At 43.4% G+C, this 25,152-nt stretch overlaps 1 protein-coding gene across 2 annotated transcripts in view; it reads left to right on the top strand.

The window, feature by feature from the left end:
• The window catches only part of LOC144755033 (uncharacterized), a 326,794-nt gene that overhangs the window by 25,596 nt on the left and 276,046 nt on the right, over positions 1–25,152 (top strand). The window contains exons 2-4 of one of the 2 annotated variants that reach the window (XM_078643484.1): positions 3,360–3,449; positions 4,949–5,092; positions 6,021–6,456. In XM_078643484.1, coding sequence (XP_078499610.1) covers positions 3,360–3,449; positions 4,949–5,092; positions 6,021–6,418 — 632 coding nt within the window. In that variant the 3' untranslated portion in view covers positions 6,419–6,456. Of the gene's footprint in view, positions 1–3,359; positions 3,450–4,948; positions 5,093–6,020; positions 6,457–25,152 lie in introns of those variants that run through there. The other variant, XM_078643485.1, reaches the window with a different exon arrangement.

Genomic DNA, 25,152 nt, shown 5'->3' with positions numbered 1-25,152 from the left:
CATCCTGATGGAATATACTGGTATATAAAGAAGTGACATCCATAGATACCAGTATATAGTTCGTATTCCATCTGAAGTTTACCAGTTTCCTTAATAAGTCACTAGTATCCAAAATAAAAGATGGCAGATTTCTCACAAAATCTTGTAAGAAGAAGTCAATGTATTTACTCATGTTCTCTAACAGGCTGTTGCAAGCAGAAATTATGGGCCTGCCTGGTGGTTGTTGGTAACACTTATGAACCTTCGGGATGAAGTAGATGACTGGTGTGACCGGAAAGTCATTCCTCAAAAATTTGAGTTCATCCATAGTGAGCAGGCCCTTGCTCCTCCAAGCTGTAAGTGTGGAGTATATTGCATTCCTCGCCTGGAGAGCATCTTGTGAGGTGATACGTTTATAACAGTCCCTGTCATTAAGTTGTTTCAGGGCTTCTTCTAGGTACATCTTACGTGGCCATAAGACCACGTTGCCCCCTTTGACTGATTGTCGTACCACCACATGTTTGTTTGCACTCAGTTTTTTGATTAATTGATGGTATTCACTGTCCCTATAATTGAAGCGTTTAGTTCTGTGGGCATTCTTAATCTGTAATTCCTTCAATTGTACCGTCACTTTGTCATGAAACAAATCCACATTATCCTTTATCATAAGTGGACAAAATTTGGACTTCGGTTTGAAGGGTGATATGCATGAGGCAGTGACAGGTTCACCCCCGAGTATCGTTGAATTATTGTATTCTAGAGGAGATTCCTCCTCTTGAAGCTCGAAGAGTTCTTGTGTAAGAGCTGATCCAGTGGTGGTCGCAACATTAGTCGCCTCGAGAACACTCAGGCTGCTATTTACAGGTTGAGTATTACTGGATACATCGCTGTCCAATATTTTGTGTGAATTATGATATTTTCTCAATTTTAATTTACGCACAAATTTGAACATGTCGATCTTTGTAGTTGTATAGTCAAAATCACCCCTAGGGCTGTACGTTAATCCTAACGCCAGGATGCTTGTTTCTTTAGGGGTTAGATCGATATCAGTCAGATTGATGACAGAATGTCCATTATCATCAACTTGTGTACTAGCATTCAATCCTGTGATGGTACCGGCTGTGCCTTGTTGCGCTGCCATCTGGTACGCTGTCTCCTTGGAGTTCCCCTTGCGCTTGCGGCGTTTGTTGCTTTTGCGCCTCTCTGAGCGTTTCCTGTTGGCTTGTTGCCTACGGGTAGCTGATTTGCTGAGCGCAAGGTTAGTTTGCGATCCTGCTGGACCAACTCCAACTCCTGCCCTGGGGTGAATTTTCGAAACCCCGACCGTTGTTGTCGCCTTGCTTCTGTATCCGACTCACTCTCGGGTTGTGAGCTATCCCCCGAAAATGAGGAAAGTTCTACCTGTTGTGACGGTACTGTGGTTTCAGTTGAGCTTGCAGCAGCAATGGATAAAGTTTTACTCTGTTTAATGCTGTTGTATTTCTTTGCAAAAGTAAAGATTTGGCCATTTTCATAGTCAAGTCTGTCACGTATAAACTTGAAAGCTTTCCTCTTCTTAATAATGCCTTCCTCACGCGCTAATCGTGCATTCATTTCCGTTCTATATTTATCTAGTTCCGGAGTGGGAGGCAATTTGACTATTTCAGCTTCAATCAAGTTAATTTCCTCTAAGAGCTTCAGTCTGTCGCTCTCTGCAAACTGTACTAGTATAGCCATTAAGCGTTTGGAATTCTGTAAGTTGCAAAGTGCCCAAGCCGATAGCATGAGTGGGTCGGGCTGTTCGTAGGAGGGTGCTAGCATAATGCGCAGACCGCGCGGTACTCGCCCCACATCCAAATAGCCAGTTAAAGAGGTAAACTCCCACCATTTTGATAATTCTCTCTTGCTGCATTTTTCCAGGCGCTTAAAAAGTTCTTTTGCTTCATTTCTTGTGCTACTAACTGACACCACAGTGGAAATAGTATTGGACCCGGATCCCCCAGCCGGGGAATCCGTAAACATGCCCCTGGACGCCTCCACACGCCCCCTTAACGTGTCCGCCGACATGGTGCGTAGTAATGGGTAAAGTACGAAATTTGCACAAAGCAGTCGATGCTCCTACCAGGTATTATGCCTCCGAGCCGATCCTGCTACTCCACACAGGGTATCTCGCGGTGAGTCCGCACAGCGTTCCAGGTACACACACGGGGAGTCCAAAGGTTCCCGATCAGCCACCGCCGACCTGAAGACTCGAACTCCTTCCGGTTATCCTCTGACCCGCCTAAAGTCAATTCCGCTTTCCCTGGGGCGTTGACGGCGTCTCCTATTGTAGTATAAGTATTGTTATTGTATCTTTCTAAATCTTGGCTGAATAAGTAACGCGATGAGTGGTGCTCCTAGTTACATTTCCGATGTATTCCGTTATATCTACTGTAATTGTATGACACTGGTCTGTGCTGCTCTTCTTCACTGACTCTTGGGTGTTGTTTCAACTTGGCGCTAGCTTTTGCTGTTTATTGATGTGAGATTTTCTTTATTGTAGAGAACTGAAGTTAGTTAATGCTATTAATAGAGTCTTGTCCTTCCTTTGTCCGTCAGTGAAATAGCGGTGGATGGATAATTGTACGTAGTTTGCATATTGTATCATTTTTTTCACGGCCTTCTCTTCTGCATGAAATCTCCTCTGGCAATGAATGCTAAAGTTACTTTACCTCAGCCAGGACCGGCTTTCGCATGTGCAAGCTGTGCAAGTGCACAGGACCACCAAACGCCAGGGGCCACCACATCAATATATATCCTTAATTTAATAATCCTTTGAGGATGGATGGATACATATTTGCGTGGCGGCCCCTTGCAGGGATTTGGTGCCTCCGGCTCTGTTCCACTTCCAAACACCCAGACTCCCCCCACTTCACTGGCCTCCGTGCTCCACCCCGACCTCCTCTTCCGGGGCCCCCTACCTACGCTCCATGCCCAGGACCACCATGAGCCTAGAGCTGCCCCTGCCTCAGCCCTCCATAGAACTGATGTAGTTTGTTTAGTGAGTGGGTAGGCTTAGCAGCAGTAGCATTCAGTCAGTAGCCGAACTATCTATGCATTTTGCTGGGTAAAATAAAAAAGAAATGCCTACTTACAGATAATTGCTTACCCCATTCTTGAATCGGTGGTGTTGTTCAGGTGTTACTGCCTCTGTGTTACTTAGTAATCTGCAAGCAGAATGTTTATGGAACATTTGAGTTGTTTTCTCCAAGTATACAGTCAGTGAATCCTGCAAGGCAGTAGTCATGGTAGATCAATGTTTGTTTCTTTTAATGTTCTAGCAGTGGTTTTTGAAATGATGTCTATGTTTCACAGCACTCAATGTTTTTCTCTTTCTTTATTATTTCTTACATGAACCACAGAACCCAGGGGCAAGCAGAAGGCTGGGACCGAGTCGGCGGGTGAACCACAGGCACAGAGCTCCTCTACTGAGGATCCTGCTGCTGTCCCCAGTAAGTCCAACAGTGCTTTCTTTTGGAACAATGATATTTCCCTAACTTTCTAACGGAGCTTTTTTTCCAACAGATTATTGACATTTCCTTCCTAAATACATTTCGACAAATGCTTTTTTGATTTTCATTATGTTTTCAAAATTTTGGGTATCTGTCCCTGCCTTTCTGTTCCTTCAAAGAGCCTCTGCTATGACTCTCTGTGCTACTACTAGTATTAGACTGTCTGTAGGTAAGCTTGCCCTGTTGCCCACTCTTTAGTTAAGGTATTAATCTTTTCAAAAAATCTGTGATAGAATAGCTGTAGGCACAGGGTCCACTCCTGTCTTATGCTTTTTCCTCTGTAATGTCTCTGCTTTGCCAATTGACACCAACCAAGTATGCATCCAGATGTTGGTCTAGTATTTTGTAAACATTAGTATACCACTACTACTCTTGTGGGTATTCTTCTATGCAGTCACATACATAACTATGTATGCACCAGAAAATTGGATGTTGGTGATAGGCAGGTTGGACCTTAGTTAACTTACACCTCAGTCACAGAACTCCGAGGAACCCACAATTCTCTGAACAACAACCTATATGGGCTCAGTCATTGGTCAATTATTCAATTATCCCACTCCTGAACCCCAATACCAAGATGCCCAATGCTTTTTTATTACACAATCCATAACCTAAGTAACCCCCTTTTGCTCACTCACTCGTGTAAGTCTACAAGACAACAGACACTGAAAATATACTTCAGAGTCAATGTGGTACTTCAAAAGCTTTATTTTGTTAGAAGTAAGTAAGTAACATCAATGTTTTTAAGTTGTTCCGTGAAATACGTCAAGGGGCCCACCTGAAAAAATCCAGAGTTAAAAAAGGCTGAATAAAGTAATCTACATTTGTACAGCTAATAGTGCACGATAGGGAAATGTGGGAAATGTTGGAGACCCCTCACCATTGAACGTATACTGGTTACATATGCCTCTTTTTGGTAAGCTCTGGAAATCTCTGCTTCGTAGAAGGAAATCTTCTCATCTGCCGAAAAATAATGACAAAAGTGATGCACGTTAGACAGTATGAAATACATTTATGCAAGTTTTTTCCAGTCATGCTAAAAAAAAGGTGTAACCTTTAAGCAAACTCGATTCCACAATCCACATAAAAAAAGTAAATACGGGCCTTTTTATTTTCCAACCTCTTCAGGTGTATGCATTGAACAATCATGTGGCCTCAAAGGCGTCTTCTCGTACTGCGCAACAAGCTGCGCGGTAGCATGCGCAAAACTGTATACATTGATGTACAAAGGTTACATGGTTCAGTTCAAATTTCCAAGGACTAGAGTAGCAGATGAGATGAGCTTGGGTACCATACCATAACAAATGACTCTGCTGTACTATGCAATGTGGACTACTACTGATTACGTTGTACTTAACTGTTTTGCAGAACTCCATTCTTGGTGAACAAGTACAATGGGGACTGTGCATCCATCTAAAAAGGTGTATTTATTTTTATAGGTGCAGAACCGGTACCATCCACCAGTGCCGACGGGGACAGCGGCGCAGCGTCAGCAGAGGCGATCCCGGAGGGGACAGGAGGACCAGAGGCACCTACACCAGAACCAGCAGCAGTGGGGGAGGATCCAACAGCGGTGGGCGATGGTAAGTTACATTCAATAGTGATCCGCATTACTTGGTGGGAGGGGAAAACTTCCTCACTGTACTCGAACTTGAAGTTCTACTGGACAGTATATGACGCCACCTTTATTTGTCATTAGCGAATTTACCATGCTTAGCATTACTACCGGCGAGAATTGATAAAATAACAGGCCTCTTCTATCTGACTACAACTCAGCTGTGAAAGGTTGGTGGCAGACTAAGTCTTATCCACAACATGACCGCGATGGATTAACAACACTAAGGAGATCGATTTTAAGTATGATGAAAGGAGCAAGGAAAAAGCACCAATCATCTAATATAGAAGGATACTTTGGAAACAACAATGCAGGTGGCTGATAGCAGTCGGATGCATGGGTTGTTGTGGAAGCATGGAAAGGGGAAAACACAGCTGCCTGCGTGGTTGGGAGACACACCCAATATCGGTGGCTAGTATAGTCTCAGCAGCGGTGTTTTGGTCAAACCCAAAGGCAAGGGAAGGAGGGGACGACTGGATGTATGGGTCGTTGCTGGTGAAACACAAACCAAATAAGGTTTGTTGCGCGATATAAAGAATGATAGTCTCTACTAGACATTTACTACTAGCTGGCCCCTGTTAATTAATGTTAGTTTGAGACTGTTCACGCCTTCCCGGAAGCAGAGTATATGATATAAAACGAGATATGAAAAAGACAGGTGTTCGTATGTGTGTGACCGTTGAAGTACACCCATGCTACTAGGGCAGGCATAATGCCGTCCCAAAAATTCCAACAAATTAATTATATAGGCCGTAGAATGTTCAAGATAGATGCAACACAATTTTTTGTACTCAGCTTGCTTGCTAGTGCTACTGTGCCACTATGTGTTGAATCAATTTTGTGTTCTTGATTTGCTGGGATTTTGGATTACAACAATTCTGTTGCTTTCTTTATAGTTACTCCTTCAAAACCAACAAGGAAGGAGTTGGCAGTCCGGGCCCGGCAGCGGAAACTGCAGGCCATCGTTGAGGCCTACCGCCGGCTGGTGGCTCAGGCCGTGGAGGAGGAGGAGGAGGCGGCGGCAGCAGCTGCTGCCTCTTCCAATGCCCCGGCCCCCAAGCCTGCAGGAGTACGTCGCCGTGGTCAGGCAGCCGCCCGCCGCCGGATTTTTACATCATCGGCCGCCCCCCCACAACATGCATGCCAATGTAGGTGCCGGCAATTTCAACAAAAGATTCTCCGCCGGGTAGCGAGGCTTGAGGATGGAATAGAGGAGCGGGTGAAGCTTGATGATGGAATAGAGGAGCGGGTGAAGCTCATTGTGGACAAACACCTGAAAGCCCGCCGGCTTTGAGATGGACCCTGTTTGTTTGGCCCTTTTTCAATCCTTTTGTTGGTGGGTGGGATTTGGGTGTTGGGGTTTACATTTAACTTTGAAATTTTTGTTGGGGTTAGGGGAGGGTAGGGACAGCTGTGGGGTAAGATTTCATATATATTTTATTTTTGTATCATCTTTCTTTATATTATGTTAAAATAAAAATGAGTCACAAAGTTATTTTCAAAAGAAAACATTTGAAGTTCATTTGTGTTTGTTGGGGGGGTGGAGGGGGGGACTGTTTCACCAAATAATGTACGTTGTGCAACATCGCAACGTTTAATTGGCCATGCAGGTCAGCGGACAGTGCTTTCGAATAAAAAAATATATTGGCCACATCTTTAACATGCAGACAGATAGATGCGGTAAACCCTCACTGAGTTATATTTGTAGTATTAGAAGAACTACCAGTCTGTCTTGCGTTATACCTCACAGCAAACTTATCTTACCTGTGATTGCTGATGATGAAGTGGGCTGCATTTGTTTCCCAAGACAATGGATAAGAATCTGTTGTTCTGAACTTCTGTGATAGTAGTAGTAGACAGACCCTGCCAGTAGCATTTTGAGACAAAAAGAAAGAGGCAGTCATTTGCGTGATAGACAATGTGGGGGTAGTATAAGTATTAAGTACAGTACATTACACGACTGACCCAATACAATTTTGCAACTGCTAAACTGAAACAAAACAATGGTTTTGGGGACTGGAAAGTAAGTGCAAGAGAAGATAAGAAGTTCAACTGTAGTTGTAGTACTCACGTCAACGTCAAACTTTTCTAAATCATAATGCTGTAAACTTAAACCCAAACAATGAGGCCAATTCATTACGTATTCGTTGTTTGATGGTAATGGTAAATTATTTGGCATTATACACAGAGCTTGAGTTGGGAAGCAGAAGAAGATCCTGGCCATGCCTTGTTGAAATTACACTATTGTTGCTTTCACCACATCTGCCCCAGCAAGCGCGTGATCATATTGTTGGTGTATATTTAATGTAACAAACATCGCACCTCAATGAAACCACGCAGCCCGGGGGAAGAGGGTTAGGGTTTGTTGAATGGATGGGTACGGGGGTTTTGGGAAAGGTTTGAGAAAGAAAAACAGTACGCATGTAGACAACAAAAGCAAAACAATGAAGACGATGATTTATGATGTTGAATTTGATCCACTAGCCAATGAATGTAAGGAATAAACGTAGAAACAGGATACGCTGAATATCATTCTTGGTTTCCCGCCATCCAATTGCTTGATGATGATGATTAGTGGTAATGGTGAGTAGATGCTCATAGTATAATAGCAGTGGGTGAAAAACGTCCAGCCTGTGTGGATTGAAAAAGAAAAGGCAAATACAAAAGAATGTGAATGACCTAAACAAAGTGTATTTGAAATACAGTGAAGATCAAAAAAATAATACAAGCGGAGTAGTCGTAAAGAGAGGACTTTCAGACTTAGGCGGCTTCGATACAATATGTTATGTATAAGTCTACTAGTTGCACATCATTATTAATCTAGAAGTACAAGAAACAACAGGAGCCAGCACAGAACAGACCCACGACACAGGGTCGCCAGTAACACAAACTGCATTTACCTAACAATTTGACTGAGCCAGAGAAAGGGGCATAAAAATTAAAAAAGCAACCTAGCGTTTTCAAAATTAATCAACAAAATCAATGCGTCATTCTCAGTCATCAATCATACCACTATTGTACTGTACCACTGCACAGTGCACACACATGAAGTAGCCTGGGTCTACTGTGCTGTGCCTCTTATTTGTATTTACCTTGTATTCCACTCCAAGAAACATCGTACATCAATCAGCTCAGATCCAACTGTCTGACAGCGTGCAAAGATATGGGTGGTGTCAACATCATTATCAGGTGTGGCACGTCTAGTCCAACAGCAACAGCAACTCAGTCTGTAGTGAGTGACTACGAACGATAAATTAAGTCCTGACTGCACCTGTAGTAGTAGGAACACAAGTGCGTAAATAATTTATATTATTAAATAACATGGAAAAATTGGCTATCACGTGAGTCTGAAGTTACTAGTATACTTCAATTCCATGCACATTTGCTCAGAGTCAGCTAAACATCCTATGCAATGCATTGCATCATTCATTTAATATACCTGTCTTGCTCTTGTCTTTCACTGTCAGATGATTGATCACAGATGCTGCCGAGCCTTTTAAAAGTAATGACGAGTCACAACAAGTTGACTTCAGTTGTGGATGCCTGCTCAAGTATTGACACTGAAGAGTCGTCTATGAATGCCTGCAGACAGAGGTGGTAGCCTTAAGAGTAAGACAGTGATGAGTTGCAGATTTCAAATGAAATAGAGGAAGGCTGTAGTCATGACTGTACGGTTCACTTGTTATGGAGGGACTGTTAGAGGCTACATTATTGTACTATACTCCATCTACAACATCCAATGTATGGCTGGCAAGATGGAATTGTATTGACTTGAGTGGGAGTCAAGAAGATGGAGCAAGACTCTGAGGAGTGCTGCAGTCAACAAATGCACAGGCGTGCAACTCCAGTAGGTAAATAAAAAGATACAGTGGAAATAAATGCACAGGCGTGCAACTCCAGTAGGTACATAAAAAGAATCAGTGGTGGGGATGGATTTGGTTGTGGTTTTTATTTGCAGTTTTGCACCAGAAAGCCATTGTTAATAAGAAAATAACACAAATAAAGGAAGGGAGAAAGTAACAATTTAAAAGCCTAGTTGTCAGGGAAGAGGAGCTCGTCCTCAAACTCTGTGCGTTCGGTCATGTAACCCAGTAGTGATGAGGTCTTCGGACTCGCTTTCTTCATCCTGCTCTGATTCACGTACTTTATAGTCTGGTGGTATGAAGTGTTGATTCATTTTTATCATTGTCAGCCTCTCCACGCTTTTGGGGGAGAGACTAGTCTTTTTCGATGTCACAATGGCACCAGCAGCACTGAAAACCCGCTCAGAAGAGACACTGGCTACAGGACAAGCCAGATACTTTATCGCCAGCCTGCTCAGCACTGGCCACTGTCTCCTTCTTTCATACCAATAGACCAATGGGCTTTGCTCCATGAACACCTCTGTTGTGTCATCCAGATAGGCCTGAACCATCGGCTCAGTGTTCATTGGGGCTCGGCTTTGCTGGTCCTCTTTCCCCTTTGCAACAGCAACGGACTTACCCATCCCTTTCTGTAGAAAAAAAGCAGTTATGCTTTTGGTTGTGTCTGCTGAATCAGATCGTGTAGGTGCTGCTTTTGGTACTGTTGGTGCCTGCTGGGAAGCAGACGCACTGCTCTCATGCTCTGAAGAACTTGCGTCAGGAGTACTTTGACTGGCCTGGGCTGGCACTGGCAGGCCTTTAAGTAACAGCCGTTCAGTTTCTAAATCATTAGCTTCCGCAGCTATGGAAGTTTTGTACTTGGCAACATCCCCATCTGAAAAAGGAATTACTGCGCTACTGCTGACAAATAATTTGTACCGTGGATCCAACATTGTTGCAGTTATGTAATGTTCACCTGACACAATCATTTGAAGCCTTGCGTTTAGAGATAAGCGGTTGGCTAAGGCCTTGGCCAAGGTATATGCATCAACTTTTTGTTCGTCACCTTCGTATGTTTCACAGACCTCCTTCACCTGTTGCTCAAGCATGTACAACAATGGGATGGCTTGGCCCATAGTACAGTCCTCCCTGCTAACTGCACGTGTGAAGACCTCAAAGGGTAGTAGCATCTCTGTGATGCATTTAATGAGGTCCCACTGCCACATCTCAACAGTCAGGGCTTTAAGATTAACAGTAGGATCCCCTAATCTTCTTGACATGACATAAGCATTCAGTGGTATGTACTGCTCAAAGAGACGCTCAAGCATGAAATAAGTAGAGTTCCAACGTGTTGGGACCTCCTGGATCAGTGCTTTGACTGGCAATTTATGCTCACGCTGAATGACCCGTAGCAGCTTCCGTCCTTTAAAAGAATGGTTAAAATGCGTGCATATTCTTCTGCAGATGGTCAGTATGTTGCTGACTTTGGCTTCAGTTTTCAGAAAGTCTTGCACGACTAAGTTAATGCAGTGTGCCAAACAGGGTACCCTGAAATAATGTCCTTCTCTCATTGCCTTCACTAAATTACTGCCATTGTCGGTGGCAACAAAACCAATCTTAAGGCCTCTTGGTTGCAGCCATTCAAAGACCTTGGTGTTAAACTCAGACAAAATGTTTTCAGCAGTATGACTTTTCTCCATAGCAAACACGGCTACAGTTGCATGTCTGCGCGTATCATTAAAAATCCCAGCAACGTCAAGGCCTGAAGTTAACTTGTCTTTAACACCTGCAAAAGAGATCCAGTGTGCGGTGATGCACATGAAATCTGTAGCATCGCAACTGCTCCACATGTCTGTTGTCAGGTGGATACAATGGACAACACTCTGTTGTAAGGCTTTCCCAATCAATTCCAGCACGTCGTGGTGTAGTGCTGGAACAGCAACTCGGGCAAAATAGTAGCGACTGGGAACGTTCCATTTTGGGCAGATGGTTGCCACTAATTCCCGAAATCCCACAGCCTCAACAAATGAAAATGGGAGAAGGTCCAGTGCCAACATTTTTGCAAGTTTTGCATTGTACAAACGTGCTATTGGGTGGCTCCGCTCGTACTTTCCCTCCTGCCTAAACATGCTAGTAATGGTACGCTGCTTTGTATTTCTTTCAGTTATGCTAGACGGACCACCTTGCATCGCAGACTTTGCACTCCTTGGTGTCTCCAGCTGACTCTGGTGCCACTGAGAAGTTGCTGATGCGGAGGATGTGGACTTTACCACTCCAGTGCTGGCGACAGGGCTCATTTGTGTACCACTCCCAGATAGAAGGTCATCGTCTCCCTCTTCTTCTACCTTCTGGTCAACCATGAGTGGACCTTGTAGTACTGTATCCCCACCAACACCAGTGCTCACATTTTTTAAGCTTGCAAGGTGGTTCTACCACCTGATTAAGTGTGTTTTTTTCAAATGGGTCGTTTGGCTTCCAGTACCATAGTTTGTACCAATCTTACCACGACTAACATTGACATGACAAATGGTGCATATAGCAATGTTCTCCTGATCTGGGTGAACCGTAAAGAAGTCCCACACTGGGGAGGTAAACTTTTGTCTCCTGCCATAGGAAGAGGAGGACCCACTTCCAATGCCGGATGGACTGGAGGATTTTTGTTGAATATCCCTATGTGACAGCTCAGTCCTAGTACTGCCACTACCTCCTTCTGTTGAAGTGGCGCTTCTGCTGGATGTCGGATGCTGCCGGGCCTTCGCTGATGAAAAATGGGAGCTGGTGTTACTTTGGGTGTTGAGTGTGTAGGAGTTATGCGTGCTACCTGCTCATCACTAATCGCAGCCTTTCTGGATAGGGTGAAAATGTTGGTCTCTACATCCTCTGCACCAGGAATAACGCTCATGATGATGACAGTGTCAGACCCGTCTTTATCACCAGCAGTATCCTGCTCACCTACATCGGCCTCCATAAGTTCAAGCCTTGCTGGAAACTTCCTTTTTCCTAGCCTGGTCTTGGGATGTCTCTCCTTTGAATGCTCAGATAGTTGTGGCTGCCAATCATTATCAAGGTCATCGGAATGGATGCTTGGCGAAGAACTCGATGCACTAACCCTCCTTTCCCTTGGTGAATTGAAAGACAATAGATCACCTCCAGAAGTGGCTTCCTCTTCTTCTTGCTCGGAATGAGGCTCTACTTCCTGAACTGCCCCGACTTCGGGAGGAACAACTACTACTATTGCGTGCGGAGATGGTGGTTGTTGTTCTTGAGGAAGTACTATTGCGGGCTGTGGTTCGTCAACAACTACTATTGTGGGATTTGGTTGTTGTTGTTGAACAACTCCAATTGCGGGAGGTGGTTGTGGTTGTTCAACAACTGTTGCGGGTGGTGGTTGTGGTTGTTCAACAACTGTTGCGGGAAGTGGTTGTGGGTGAACAACTCCTATTGCGGGCGGTGGTTGTGGTTGTTGAACATCTACTGCTGGCGGTGGTTGTTGAGCACTTCCATCTTGCGTGGATTGTGTACTACTTTGAGACAGCTATAAGTTTAGTTCAGGCTCAGTATCACTGCTTGCAAACATTAGGCTGGCTACCTCTTCGACCCTCATCATGTGCTTGGCCCTGGGTTGGTGGCTTGCCCCCACTAATGCGGATGTGCTGGTCCCAGCTTGCACCCCAGACACCACTGCTGCAGGCGTACCTTTTGGGGTCCCAAAAAAGGTTTTGGGGTCCATACCAGACTTAAGTGACACTTCCTTCTTCTGTTCCTTCTTCTCAGCAACTTTCTTGGTGGTGGAGGACCTGGTAGCTTTCTTAGGGCACATCTTCTTCTGATGTCAGCACACAGCAGCACAAATTGCAGAGATGTCTGGTCAGATGAGTCACACACCACACGTGGCGTACAACTGAAGGACGTCCGTCTGGCAGTAGAACGGGCGATGGATGAAAACAACCAGCACCTCCTCAGTCTTTTTTTGTGCACCTACAAGCAAAGAAGGCAGAACAACATCAGTCAAACAAGCAGTAAGCCAACATGAACAATTGAAAGACACACAGGCCAATGTATAAAAGACAAAACAGAAGACTAATACTACCAGTCCAGCACCACAGCTCCAAGCCACATGAAGTCCAGAAAGAACCAATAAAGTCAAGCAGGCCTATATATACCAATATGGACAGAAAAAGGAGGATGCCTGCTGCACATGACAGGTTAATGCAAGGAATAAAAATACCCCATGGCTAAGAGGTTGTAAACCTACACCGCAAAAACACATACAAAGGCATACATTTATTAATACACCCCTGCCCAGACAACACATTTTGGAATGCAATGCCATACACACATGCCCTAATGATGTTAATTGAATACACCGAATGGAAACAGCTACATAAAGGCAGCACCCCCGCTAACTACTACCTCTGGGACTCTGGCCTACTGTCAGATCAGACCAAAAGCTGGGAGGCCAATGATAAATGCACAAAGGAAGTACCTACAAAATGGCCGCCACCACATGGCCTGGCCACCCCCAGCAACATGAAAAGAAAGAGAAAAGAGAAGACAGACAATAAATGCCTATGGGAAAGGGACAATGCTTTGTTTTGCTTCACAAAGTAGCTGCACCGCTGCCCAAGTGGTCAGCCCACCCAGAAACCAAAGGACAGACACAGGAATTGTTCCAGGCTCCAAAAAATACAACCAAATGACAACTTCAGTTTTTTTGGGTGCACAAGAAACACATTCAACATTTTCGAGAAACTTTTATGCAACTCGGGACATATTGTTCGCGAGAATGCAAAATCGGCGTGTTCGGCAGCGCGAATGGAATAAAACGTCGTTATCGCGTTCCCGAGCAAGTACATTGAGCGCGCGAACAAGACAAAAAATGTAATGTCGCGTGTCAAGAGTTGATTAACTTTAATGCACCTATGGCTATGAGTAGTAGTACCTCTGCCCTACTGCCAGAATAGTCAAAAACCTTGGATGCCTATGGCAAAAGCACAAAGGAAGGACACACAAAATGGCCGCCACCATAGGGCCTGGCCACCAACAACAACATGGAAAAATCACAAAGGATGTATACACAAAATGGCCTCCACCACATGGCCTGGCCACCAACAACAACATGGCAAAATCACAAAGGAAGCATACACAAAATGGCCGCCACCACATGGCCTCGCCACCAACAACAACATGAAAAGAAAGATAAGGCAGACAATAATGCCTATGGCAAAGGGACAATGCTTTGCTTCACAAAATGGACACACCACACCACCGCCCAAATTGGTCACCCCAGCCATAAACAAGAAATCATTACATAGAGGACAGAAAATGGAAGTGGTCCATGCTCCAAAAAGAGAAAACTACTACCAAATGACAACATAAATGAGGACTTTTTGTAGCACAAGAAACACATTAAACATTTTCGGCGTGTTCGGCAGCGCGAATGGAATAAAACGTCGTTTTCCCGTTCCCGAGCAAGTACATTGAGTGCGCGAACAAGACAAAAAATGTAAGGTCACGTTCTCACACTGTGCGAAGTTACCAAAACTACCCAAGCTGTATTCCTAGGGTTACCTAATGGCAGAAATTGACAGAGTAGTTAAACACACCCAAAACCTGAAATACCCCACACATAAAAATAAGATTTTCTACATCAATCCAAGCCATCCATGATTTTCAAATTAATGGTACACCACAAAAACAGTTGATTAACTTTCATGACCCTATGAGTAGTACCTCTGGCCTACTGGCAGAGTAGGCCACAAGGTTGGAGGCCTATGGCAAGAGCTAAGTGGCTGGAAACATAAAATGGCCGCCAACACATGGCCAGGCCAGCCACAGAAAGTTAATACAATGAACTCAAGCATGCCTACACACTAACTACATGGAGTACTAGGGTCAGCTATTGGCTTAAAAAATAAAAACATTTAAATTCCACAAACAGAAATTCCACAACAGACATTGCTATTGCATAATGAACATAATCCAATGCCATCCATGATGTTTGTTTACAAACTGGAATAAAAATTTAAACACAGACCACAGAAATATGATTGGACCCATGGGTACCTCTCTATGTAGCCTGGATGAAATTAAAAAAAAAAAATACAAGTTGGGACCTCATAAAAGTACAGGCCTCCATCAATAATTTAATTCCAGGATTGAATACTGTAGTTAAAAAAAAACTCAAATCAAACAAACACAAGTCTACATCATACTCACTCATACATTACACAAACTTACTTGAAAAAGAGAATTCCAAATCCAAAAGTCCTCAATAAATCCAAGAAAAATCAGTAATGCAGCCAACACACACAGAAAGTGATCCTTCCAGCTCAAAATCCAAAGGAAAGTGAGCACCACATGGACAAAGCACTGGGAGGAGCCTGGTGGACTGGAACAGGAAGTTGTAAACTCAAGGGCCCTTCCTCCTTCCTCCTTACTCTTCAAAAAAAGAGTAGAAACAAAAAGAGGACTCCTTCCCCCCAAAAAATACAGCCAAAGGTACAACTTTAAGGGTTTTTTCATTTTTTTGCTAACCAAAATGGTAATTTATTATGGTTTTAACATGCTCGCGAGTTATTCTGTGCAAGAATGCAGTTTCTGCGTGTTCGGCAACTCGATCTTACCAACAAGCATCCTCGCGCATCCTTATGACGCTATCGCGCATCCAAATGACGTTATCGCGTTCGCACAGTCGCACGGGATTGTGCGAGAGTGTTTACAAACATGGTGGCACACGCGACCGGGAAAAAGCGAACGCAGAACCAAGGTAAGCCATTGCCGCGCACGCGATAATGTTATTCAGCGCGCGAGAACTACGCTACGCACCGGATCGCGGAGTAATCGACAGCTACGCGTTCTCCGTAGAACGCGGAGTTGCCGAAACTCCGCAAGCTCCGCGAACGGAGCGTAGTTCTTCGCCCAGGGTTAGAAAAAATACCATTTGTGTCATACACCACGACTCTGGTACCTGCCCACCAGTAGACACCCATTGTATTACCCTACTGAAAGGCAAGAGCAAATCTTTTTTAAAGATTTTTAAAATTCTAATGGTATTAAGTCATCTCCAGCAGCCTTCCCCTTTAGCAATGCTGAAATCGCCAGCTCCACTTCTTCTATTGTTACAGTCTTATCTAGCATAGAAGCTTCCTCCATTGCTACTACCGGCAAATACCTATCTTGAAGATATCGAAGTATCTCCACTTGATTTGATATCCAAGTAAGTGAATACAACTGCTTATATAACAAAAAAAACTGCTCCAAAGTAGCTGAGGACTCAGTATACAAAAGCCCATCCATACCCTTTATTGCACTTATCTTTGTTTTAGCTTTCGCCTCTGCTGTCTGATAAGCGAGCATCTGCCCTATATGTTCCCCATACTCATTTTGTTTCAATCGATGTTTAATATAACTAGCCGCAATTTTGTCCCTGAGTAACTGCTTCACCAAGGTTCTTGCATCTATTAATGACAGGAGCAAGCTATCCTAATTCCTCTGAGCATTTGTTACTGCCTCGACATGCTGTTTCTCAATAGTGCCTAGAGCATTCACCCTTATCTCCATTTCCCTTTGCCTTTTTTATTCTGTAATAAAATATATTTTTGTGTAATACCACGGACATAGGCTTTCATAGTATCCCAGACAATTAAAGGGGATGCTGTCCCCATATTCTCTCTAAAAAATTCCTCAAGTTTCTCGCCCATTTTAACAAGATATTCGTTGTCTGACAGCAAATACCTAGGAAAAGAGAACAATCTACTTTCCCTTTTCTCTGCTTCAACCTGAAAGTATAAAATGATGGGGTTGTGGTCTGAAGTGACCCGGGGACATATTTCCATATCAGATGTTAAAATTAAACTGTCCGACACCCAGGCCATTTCTATACTAGTATACGATGGGGAGCTGAATAGAATGTATAGCCCGGTATAGTTGGGTACAAATACCTCCATACATCCTTAACCGACTGAAGTCTTGCCAACTGAAGTATTGCAGCCCGGGTCTTTTGCATTCTAATACTACTACCTTTCCCCGTAGAGTCTATACAGTAATCTATTACACAGTTAAAGTCTCCCATAATCAGTTTTTCAGCCTTCCAATTTAACCCCTTCGACGCTCATGACGAGCTGGGCTCGTCATGAGGTAGCCTCCTCGCACGCTCATGACGAGCCCAGCTCGTCATGAATAATGGGTTTTTGTAAAGCCCAGCGCAGGAGCAGAATATCGACCGCACGCATGCGGTTAATAATTCTAGATTAAGGTGTTCAAACATAGCAGGATTGTCCACATTAGGGCCATATATTGCACAAGCCATGAACTTTCTGCCCCTTAATACGAACTGTGCCAACGCCCAACGACCCCATTGATCAGACTGAGTCTTAGTCACGCTACAGTGAAACCTCTTATCTTTTAGTATGACCACTCTTTTACAGATACAGATTGAGTAGTACAGGTAATAGTATCATATCCTAATTGTTTCAACATGTTTCAATCCTTATTGGCGAGATGGGTTTCTGTTGAGAAGTGGGGCTGATACATTTGTAATTCCTCGTGGACTAGCTGTCTCTTAGTTGCACTATTGAGGCCTGCCACATTCCAGACCATACATTTAACCTAGTTTATAGTTCACTTTCACTTTCTGTCCCTCAAACCCGTCCCCGTTACCGCTTTTAAGTTCAGAAAGAAGAAAAAAGTAAATTTTGGGTGTCTCGCCTGCTTGCACCAGAAAAAAGCCGAGTTAAAAACCTTCTATTTTCCCTAATCAAACAGTACCCTAATGATGACTTTTTTTGCCCTATTACAATGCCGTCAACCGTACCACCCCTGACAAAACTCCAACCCTCCCCACCCACCCCACCCCTGTCCCATAGAAGAGGACACTCCCCCTTTACCAGCTGCCGCTGACTAGGCAGCCATACAGAGTCACAACCCCAGAGATCACCCCCACACCCACAACCTGTTCTGTGACAACTTAATTTAAGATAGCGCCTATATTTTTGCTGCTAATTTAAATATGAGCGGAGAAAGAGCAAACCTGGAAAGTGTCCACCCATAAAAAAAACAACAAGAAAAAAGGATGCCCTTCCCAGTGGAAAAAAATTACCTAGCTATCCTGGGGATAAAAAAAAGACATGATTACAACTAGTTACAGCTAAATATTTGGTGAAACAAACACAACAATTCAACAATTCAACCCCCTTATAGTTCCTTATTCTGTGTCTATTCCGCAGCATCTGTTTGCCACTTATGCACTGCTTGACCTATTTCCTTTTCTTCAGTAAAGATATAGGTATGCCCATCTTTGAAAACTTTTAACCGTGCTGGTTCCTGCTAAAAAGCTTGAGCACCTAAAGCTTTTATCGGATCTATAAATTGAAGCCTCTTCCAACGCCGGTCCATTGTAGCCTTGCTTAACTCAGATCTGACAAAGAAAGTAACTGTTTCCATTGTTACTGGTGAATTTGGTTGAGCTTTAAATGCGACGGCCTGTCTCAACAGATAGTTCCCAAAGTAAATCAAAAATGGCCAAGGTAATTGAACCCCCACATTCCTCTGGATCATTGGTACTCTGTGTACTCTTTGCAGCTGAGAATTCCAATCCCAATCTGATGAATCAGGAAAGGCCTTCTGAAGCAATCACACCATATAGGCCCTGAGATCTGCCCCTTCTGCAACTTCTGGAACCCCGAAAAGCCTAAGGTTTTGCAAAGGCGCTGGCGATTTTCCATGTCTGTTCTTCAGTATCTACAACTCTCTGTTGCAGCTCTGATATATCTCGAGGTATCCCTCCAAGCTTATCCGCCATTTCCTGTACGGAATGTTGCCTTTTATTATTTTGCTCTCAAGCCTGTTTATAATGCTGTTGAGCTTCCTGCCTTTGCTCACTCAGTGACTGTAGAATTAGGCAGAGTGAGGGTGTTGAAGCTACTTGACTACCTATAGCTCCCTATATCAATTACAGTGAAGCGGGTGTACTATGAATAGTCTTGGATACTGAGGGAACTAAAGGTACAGAATGCGCCCCATCTGATTCCCCCCCCAGCTTAGCACTACAGCCTGCTACTGCCACTGAGTGATCCCTCATTGAGCTACTTTCAGTAGGGCTACTGCCCGAGATCCATAGTGCCCTTTCGTTTGTACCCATTTTCGTAGTGGGCTGTTATCTAGAATCGCTTTCCCACATGAAGATGCCACACTCTGCCCTGCTAGTGGCTTTTTTGCTTTGTTTTTGCTCTTCCCTTTCCATCCTATGGTTCCTTTAGCGATATAAGTAGGAGAAGCCTGCATGGAGGATTCCGCCATTTCCTCTATGTCCTCATATGAAGCCTGCTCTTTAACCTCTTCATCCATGATATCATTTACAGTATCGCGGGTCTCTGTACCTGAAGCCATAGCCTTGTCCCCTCTCACCACGTCCAAATGATCTATTGATTGAGTGTCATTCACCAGCCGCACATTAGATATAGGCTTACCAGGCCTGCCAAGCTCATCCACCATCCCTTGTTGTGCTGCCATTGGGGGTGAAAGGACACCATTCTTTTCCCCAGAGTTAGCTTTGCCATTACTCAAAGTCCCGGTATTTGACAAGGCAGAATTCTCTGCTACATTGTTGCAGTCTGGTAATACTGCGAGCAGAACTTCGGCAATTTTGTTGCCAGTTAACTCCCCTTTGTCCAGTCCGCCCAAACCGTCAGCTAAAAGTTCGGCGGTTTTCCCCGACTGCAGCAGACGTGAAAGCGGCTTACCAATAGTGCCATGCTACTTCCACCATCCAGTGCACTGGCTTCATTTGCAGCAGATATTCCATCCCTTGTGCACCTCAGGGCAGTCTTAGTTGGCTCCATACCTCTCCCAGCTCTCTCGACTCCTAACACCGGAGCCACTGCTGGAGACACCCAAAAGAGCAGACCCGGCCTGTCAAGCACCGAGCGGCCCACCGACCTCCAGATGGCGAGCCAAGGCGCCCACAGTAAGCGCCCGCTCTTTACAGAAAAAGGTCGCCACATTCGTTATCTTTTAATTCTTCGTTTTCGTTTCCTTTAATTTCTCTTCCTCTCGTAGTCTCGCAAAGAATATGCTTTTATTCACTGTAGTATCAGTATTCCTCTCCTAACTAAATCCTCAATAGGGTTAATGTATGAACATTTATATAGTTTTAGATTAGATTGCAGTGAGAAACTAGCAGAGCGTTGGAGCCAAGCTCTAGGTATATGCGTTACACCGGGGGTGATCAAAAAGGCTCTTGGCCAGGTCAAAGATTCAGTTCATTCTGTAAGTCTACAACTTCAGCAACTACGTATTACTTGTATGATATACTATACCCCGGCCAAAATACCTAAATGGGCTCAGGGAAACATGTCGGGGGAGAAGGCCAGATGCCCTAAATGCGGATTACACGCAGCCAATCTGTTACATATGTTTATTGAATGCCCAGAGCTTAGGGGCTATTGGCAGGGAATAGAACAGCTACTTCAGCTTAAACTAGGTTTGGACTCTCCACTCACTAATTTTGAAGTAATACTTGGGTACAAGGAGGATAACCCGGCAGGTGGCCGTCTGTTTTCAAATTTAATGGCGGCTGCCAGATTGGCCGTGGCTCGGGTGTTGGTCTCTAAAAAAAAACCTTGGTTGAGGATTGGTGGTCTATTATTAGAGAGACATTTGGATTAGAGGCAGCCCTCGCTAAGGCAATGGGGGTTCGCTCCTTAGTTAAGTTAGAAACACTGTGGAGACCATTGATTTTGGATGGAATAATCTAATTATTGACAGTTTTGTATGAATTTGTGTTGTATCCCCTATATAACAATTCTCGTTTGTTTCTTATTTTCTTCTTCATGGGTGTTTTTGCCTAATGTGTAAATTTAAAAACCTTCAGTGGCTTTTCTCTTTTTGTTACTGGTGTTTATATGTGCCTCTTTTGATGAAAATAAAAAAATGTCAATAAAAAAAAAAAGATCAAGAAGAGCGGTAACATTTTTGTCACTCCCTAAAAAGTGTAGGGGAGTTGGCTCTTCCCAATCTGAGGCTATTTTATTGGGATACAGTTTTAGTACATTATACAGTGCTTTTAAGGAAAAACACCAGTTGTGAGTGCAGGGGTGCGACCTCCATATGAGTTATTAATCAGGCCGGAAGCCTGGGGATGCTTATGATGACAGCAAGATTTTGGGTACTACAAAAGGGTGCGATTTAAGATTCTCATGACCGCCTATTAAGTGTGGACTCCCATCTGTCGCCTCCTGGGCTTAGGCAGGTTACATTTTTATACACCCCTTCAAGGTAATAAGAATTTGCCCAAGATTTTTAATTACTCATGATTTTTAATGGCTTCTATATGATCAATTGGTTTTGGGTTGGGATTAACAAAATAGGCTGCTTTATTCTACTTCTGGCATTGTTTCTTATGATGAACTTAGACCAAAGCTTAATCGTACTATAGTGAATTTTTTAAGTTACTTCAAATTTTGTTATTAAAGAAGGGGGCAATCTTCAAGTTCAATTTCATAAAATGTGCTTCTTTTTATATTATACAGCACATCGAATTGAGAAATGGGGTGAAGGGAAGAGAATGCGATGTCCACGCCGTGCCCTGTACAGGGCAGATATAGTACATATGTTGCAACTTGAAATTCTATCTCTCTGATAAAAGACCAAATTAAGACATTTTTAAGTAAAAAATTGCTCCTGAACATAGTTATGATCCCGCCCTAATTTTACTGTGAACACAGGAGAATGTTAGTACCAAGGAGGGAGGGGATCGGCAAAGTATTGCAATGGCTATATTTAGGTTATGTATTGCCTCAGCATGGTTAGACCGAAACCCTCTTTCATTTCAACAATGGCTGGCCTGGTTGCTAACGGTATATAACTTGGAAAAGGCCATATGTGCAAGAAAGGGCTTTCACGCTAGGAAAAAAGGTTTAAGAATTTAGAACCAATTGTCCACTTCAGCAGAGCTAAAGAACGTATAAACTGCACATGCACTTTATAGGCTAGGATGAGATAAGATGGGGGAGTCAAGGGTACTTATTCTATCCCAATTAAGGGCTCCATTACGATGGCCGGCGGACAAAGTCCGCCCACCACGACACAGAATACGGGACCATCCACAAGTGGTGCGGCGGTCCCGCATCTGAAATTAGGATGCCATTGTGGCGGTGGCAAACCCTATTTCCAGCACTGTGGCAGGATGTGCTCACTGCACAGCCCGCCACAATGCTGGGAACATCCTGGGGGCCCGCTATGAGCCCCCGAAGGCAAAGATCACATGGCTTTCCATGGCAGCAAGCATTGTAATATGGATGGCGGTGTCTTGCAGACACCATTACCAGATTAACCTTGTTTTCCGCCGGAAAAGCGGCGGATGGTCTTTTCGGACATCGCAGACCCCCCAGCCATCATAATATGGCGGGGGGGTCTTTGCAGTGTGGATGGCGGGCGGATCGACCCCGCCGGGCCGGCGGTGACTACCGCCGGCCCTGCAGGGCGATCTGCCCGCCATTCTAATGGGCCGCTAAGTTATTCTTGGTATTTTAATTAAGTCATCAAATAATGTACTGTATTGAGATGATGATGTCAAGAACATAACTTTTCGAAAAAGTCTACTTTTCTAAGAATCTGATATAATTGTATAGTTGAAATAGTTGCTGATGGGTCCCTGTTTTTATATATGTAATAGCACTGTGTGGGGTTGGGTTAGGGTTATTATGGAAGTAAGTTAAAATAAAAAATCTTAATATAGTTTTTTTTTTTAAAGGAAATTCCTATTTTGTAGATTATCAGCTTTTCATTTTGGGACTGAATTTATTAAAATGGCATTGGCTTTATATTATTCCCCTTCAACTCAGCTTTTTATTAATGATCAATTATCTGACTCTTTTTTTATATTGGTACCTGATAAGCATGCCCATTGTCACCCCTTCTTTTTTAGGTAGCTATTGAGCCCATACTATCTGCTATCTGATACTCTAATTAAATCGCTGGAAACAATATTTCAAACATCTCACTTAAAACGTTCGCTTATGTGATGATGTTTTATTATTTCTTAGTAATCCAGCCACCTCTATACCTGCAGTACTCAAACTAACACACAAATACTCCCACGTTTCCAGTTACACCCTGAACACTGATAAAACAGAATGTTTCCCCCCTGAATGTTCTCTGCGCTCCAGATGTGTGGGAAAATACTGACATTGTTTGTAAAAAGAGAAATTAAAATACTTATGAATCCATTGTTTGCACTTTCTAAAGCAATCAATTATTACAATAAATTGGGATACTTAGATTACTAAGGTCACAGCTAAAATTCATAATTGGTCTCTACGATACCTCTTCTTATGGGGCAACCTTGTAGCTATTAAAATGGTACTAGCTCCTTTTATTTAGTTTTTACAATGTATCAATACTCCCTTTACAAACACTTCCCACATTCTATAAAAAATTAGATAGCATTCTGTCCAAATTTCTTTGGCAACATAAACCTCCACAAATTCAATATGTCAAACTCAAACTCTTTTAACTCAATGGAGGATTTTGTTTACCAGATTTATTTCCATTACCACAAAGCATTGATTTAAGACAAGGGGGCATATTATCAAGGGGGTTTATCTCCGCTTTTTTGGCTTTAAAAGCCAAGAAAGCGGAGATAAAATGATCTCCCTATTACCTAGCTGTCGCTAACACCAGTTAGCGACAGCTAGTAGGAGATAGCGACCATCTTGGGCCCCGCTTTGCATCTCAGTGAAATTTATCACTAATGACATGCAAAGTGGGCGGGCCAAGATGTTAACGACTGGAAACAGTCGCTAACATCGCTATCTCCTATTACCAACTTTTGAAGATATTCGCGCTAAGCGCGAATATCTCCAAAAGCTAACACCTGCCCCTGAGCAGTTCTTAGCCATGTTATCCAATGGTAGGTGGATAACATGGCTAAGAGCATTAGCTCGGTAATGCATGAATATCGCTGACTTTTCAGCGATATTCATGCATTTCGGCCGATTTTTATCGCTTAGGAGATAAACCTTGATAATAGCAAGGTTCCTAAGCGATAAAAATCGCCGCAGCTTGGCGATAAAAATATTGCCGCTAAGCCAACATAGCGATAATTATCGCTAGTTGTTGGTAATATGCCCCAAGGTTCTTATTGGTTTCCATGCATTAACCCTGTCCGTTCACCTAAATGGCTTCAAGTGGAACATTAGTTAGTTTAAAAATTTCCTTTACCAACTCTATTATCTATGGCTGACTCTAATAAACTTCTTAAATTGTCTGCCTTTATTTCATCTACCAAATTAACTGTGGAAGAATTTGATTCTTCATTTTCATCAAACATTTCAGATTCTGTCACTCTATCTCTATGGCACAATCCTAGGATAAAATGTAATCATACCATCATATTTTGGAAATCAGGGATACATGCTTGTATTTTATGTCTTGGAGATATTTATGATAAGGGTGTTTTATTATCATTTTCTGAATTTCAAATTAAGGGGTCGATTCCGATTCGGGAAAGGAATCCGTATGACGATTCGTATTCGTAGCAGTTTCCGTACGAATCGTACAAATCTATCCGAATCACGTAGTGCGATCCGTTGGTAAAAAATACGTCCAAATATTTGCGAACTGTATGAAAAACAAGTGAAAATCCATACGATACTGACTTCGGGAAGTGAACCGTACGATTCATAAACATGCTGTATGACCCGACAAGTACGATCCAGACCGGGCACCGAGAATGCGGTTCATACGGGAAAACGTTGTCGCGTATGAACTGCGATTTGTACGGAAAACATTGCGTATGAGTGAGCCACAAAATCAAAATACGACACGAACCCCGCCTGAACGAAGCACACGCGAACCCCGTAAAAACGTCGCGTATGAGCAAGCCACAAAATCAAATACGAAATGAACCCCCCTTAACAAAGCGCATGTGAACCCCGTAAAAACGTTGCGTATGAGCGAGCCACAAAATCAATTATGAAACTAACCCCCCTGAACGAAGCGCTCGCGAACACCTTAAAAACGTCGCGTATGAGCGAGCCACAAAAGTAAATATGACATGAACCCACCCTAAACGAAGCGCACATGAACCCCTAAAAACAGCACAAGGAGGGTGCAAACAGCAAACGACTCGCACAACACCACAAAACACGTCTCCTGTGTACAAATCATTGGAAATGAATGTCCT

Source organism: Lissotriton helveticus, chromosome 5_1 (genome assembly GCF_964261635.1).
Source record: "Lissotriton helveticus chromosome 5_1, aLisHel1.1, whole genome shotgun sequence".
Classification (NCBI taxonomy): domain Eukaryota; kingdom Metazoa; phylum Chordata; class Amphibia; order Caudata; family Salamandridae; genus Lissotriton; species Lissotriton helveticus.
The sequence above is the reverse complement of the archived record's forward strand: the minus strand, read 5'-3'. Positions and strand labels throughout refer to the sequence as shown.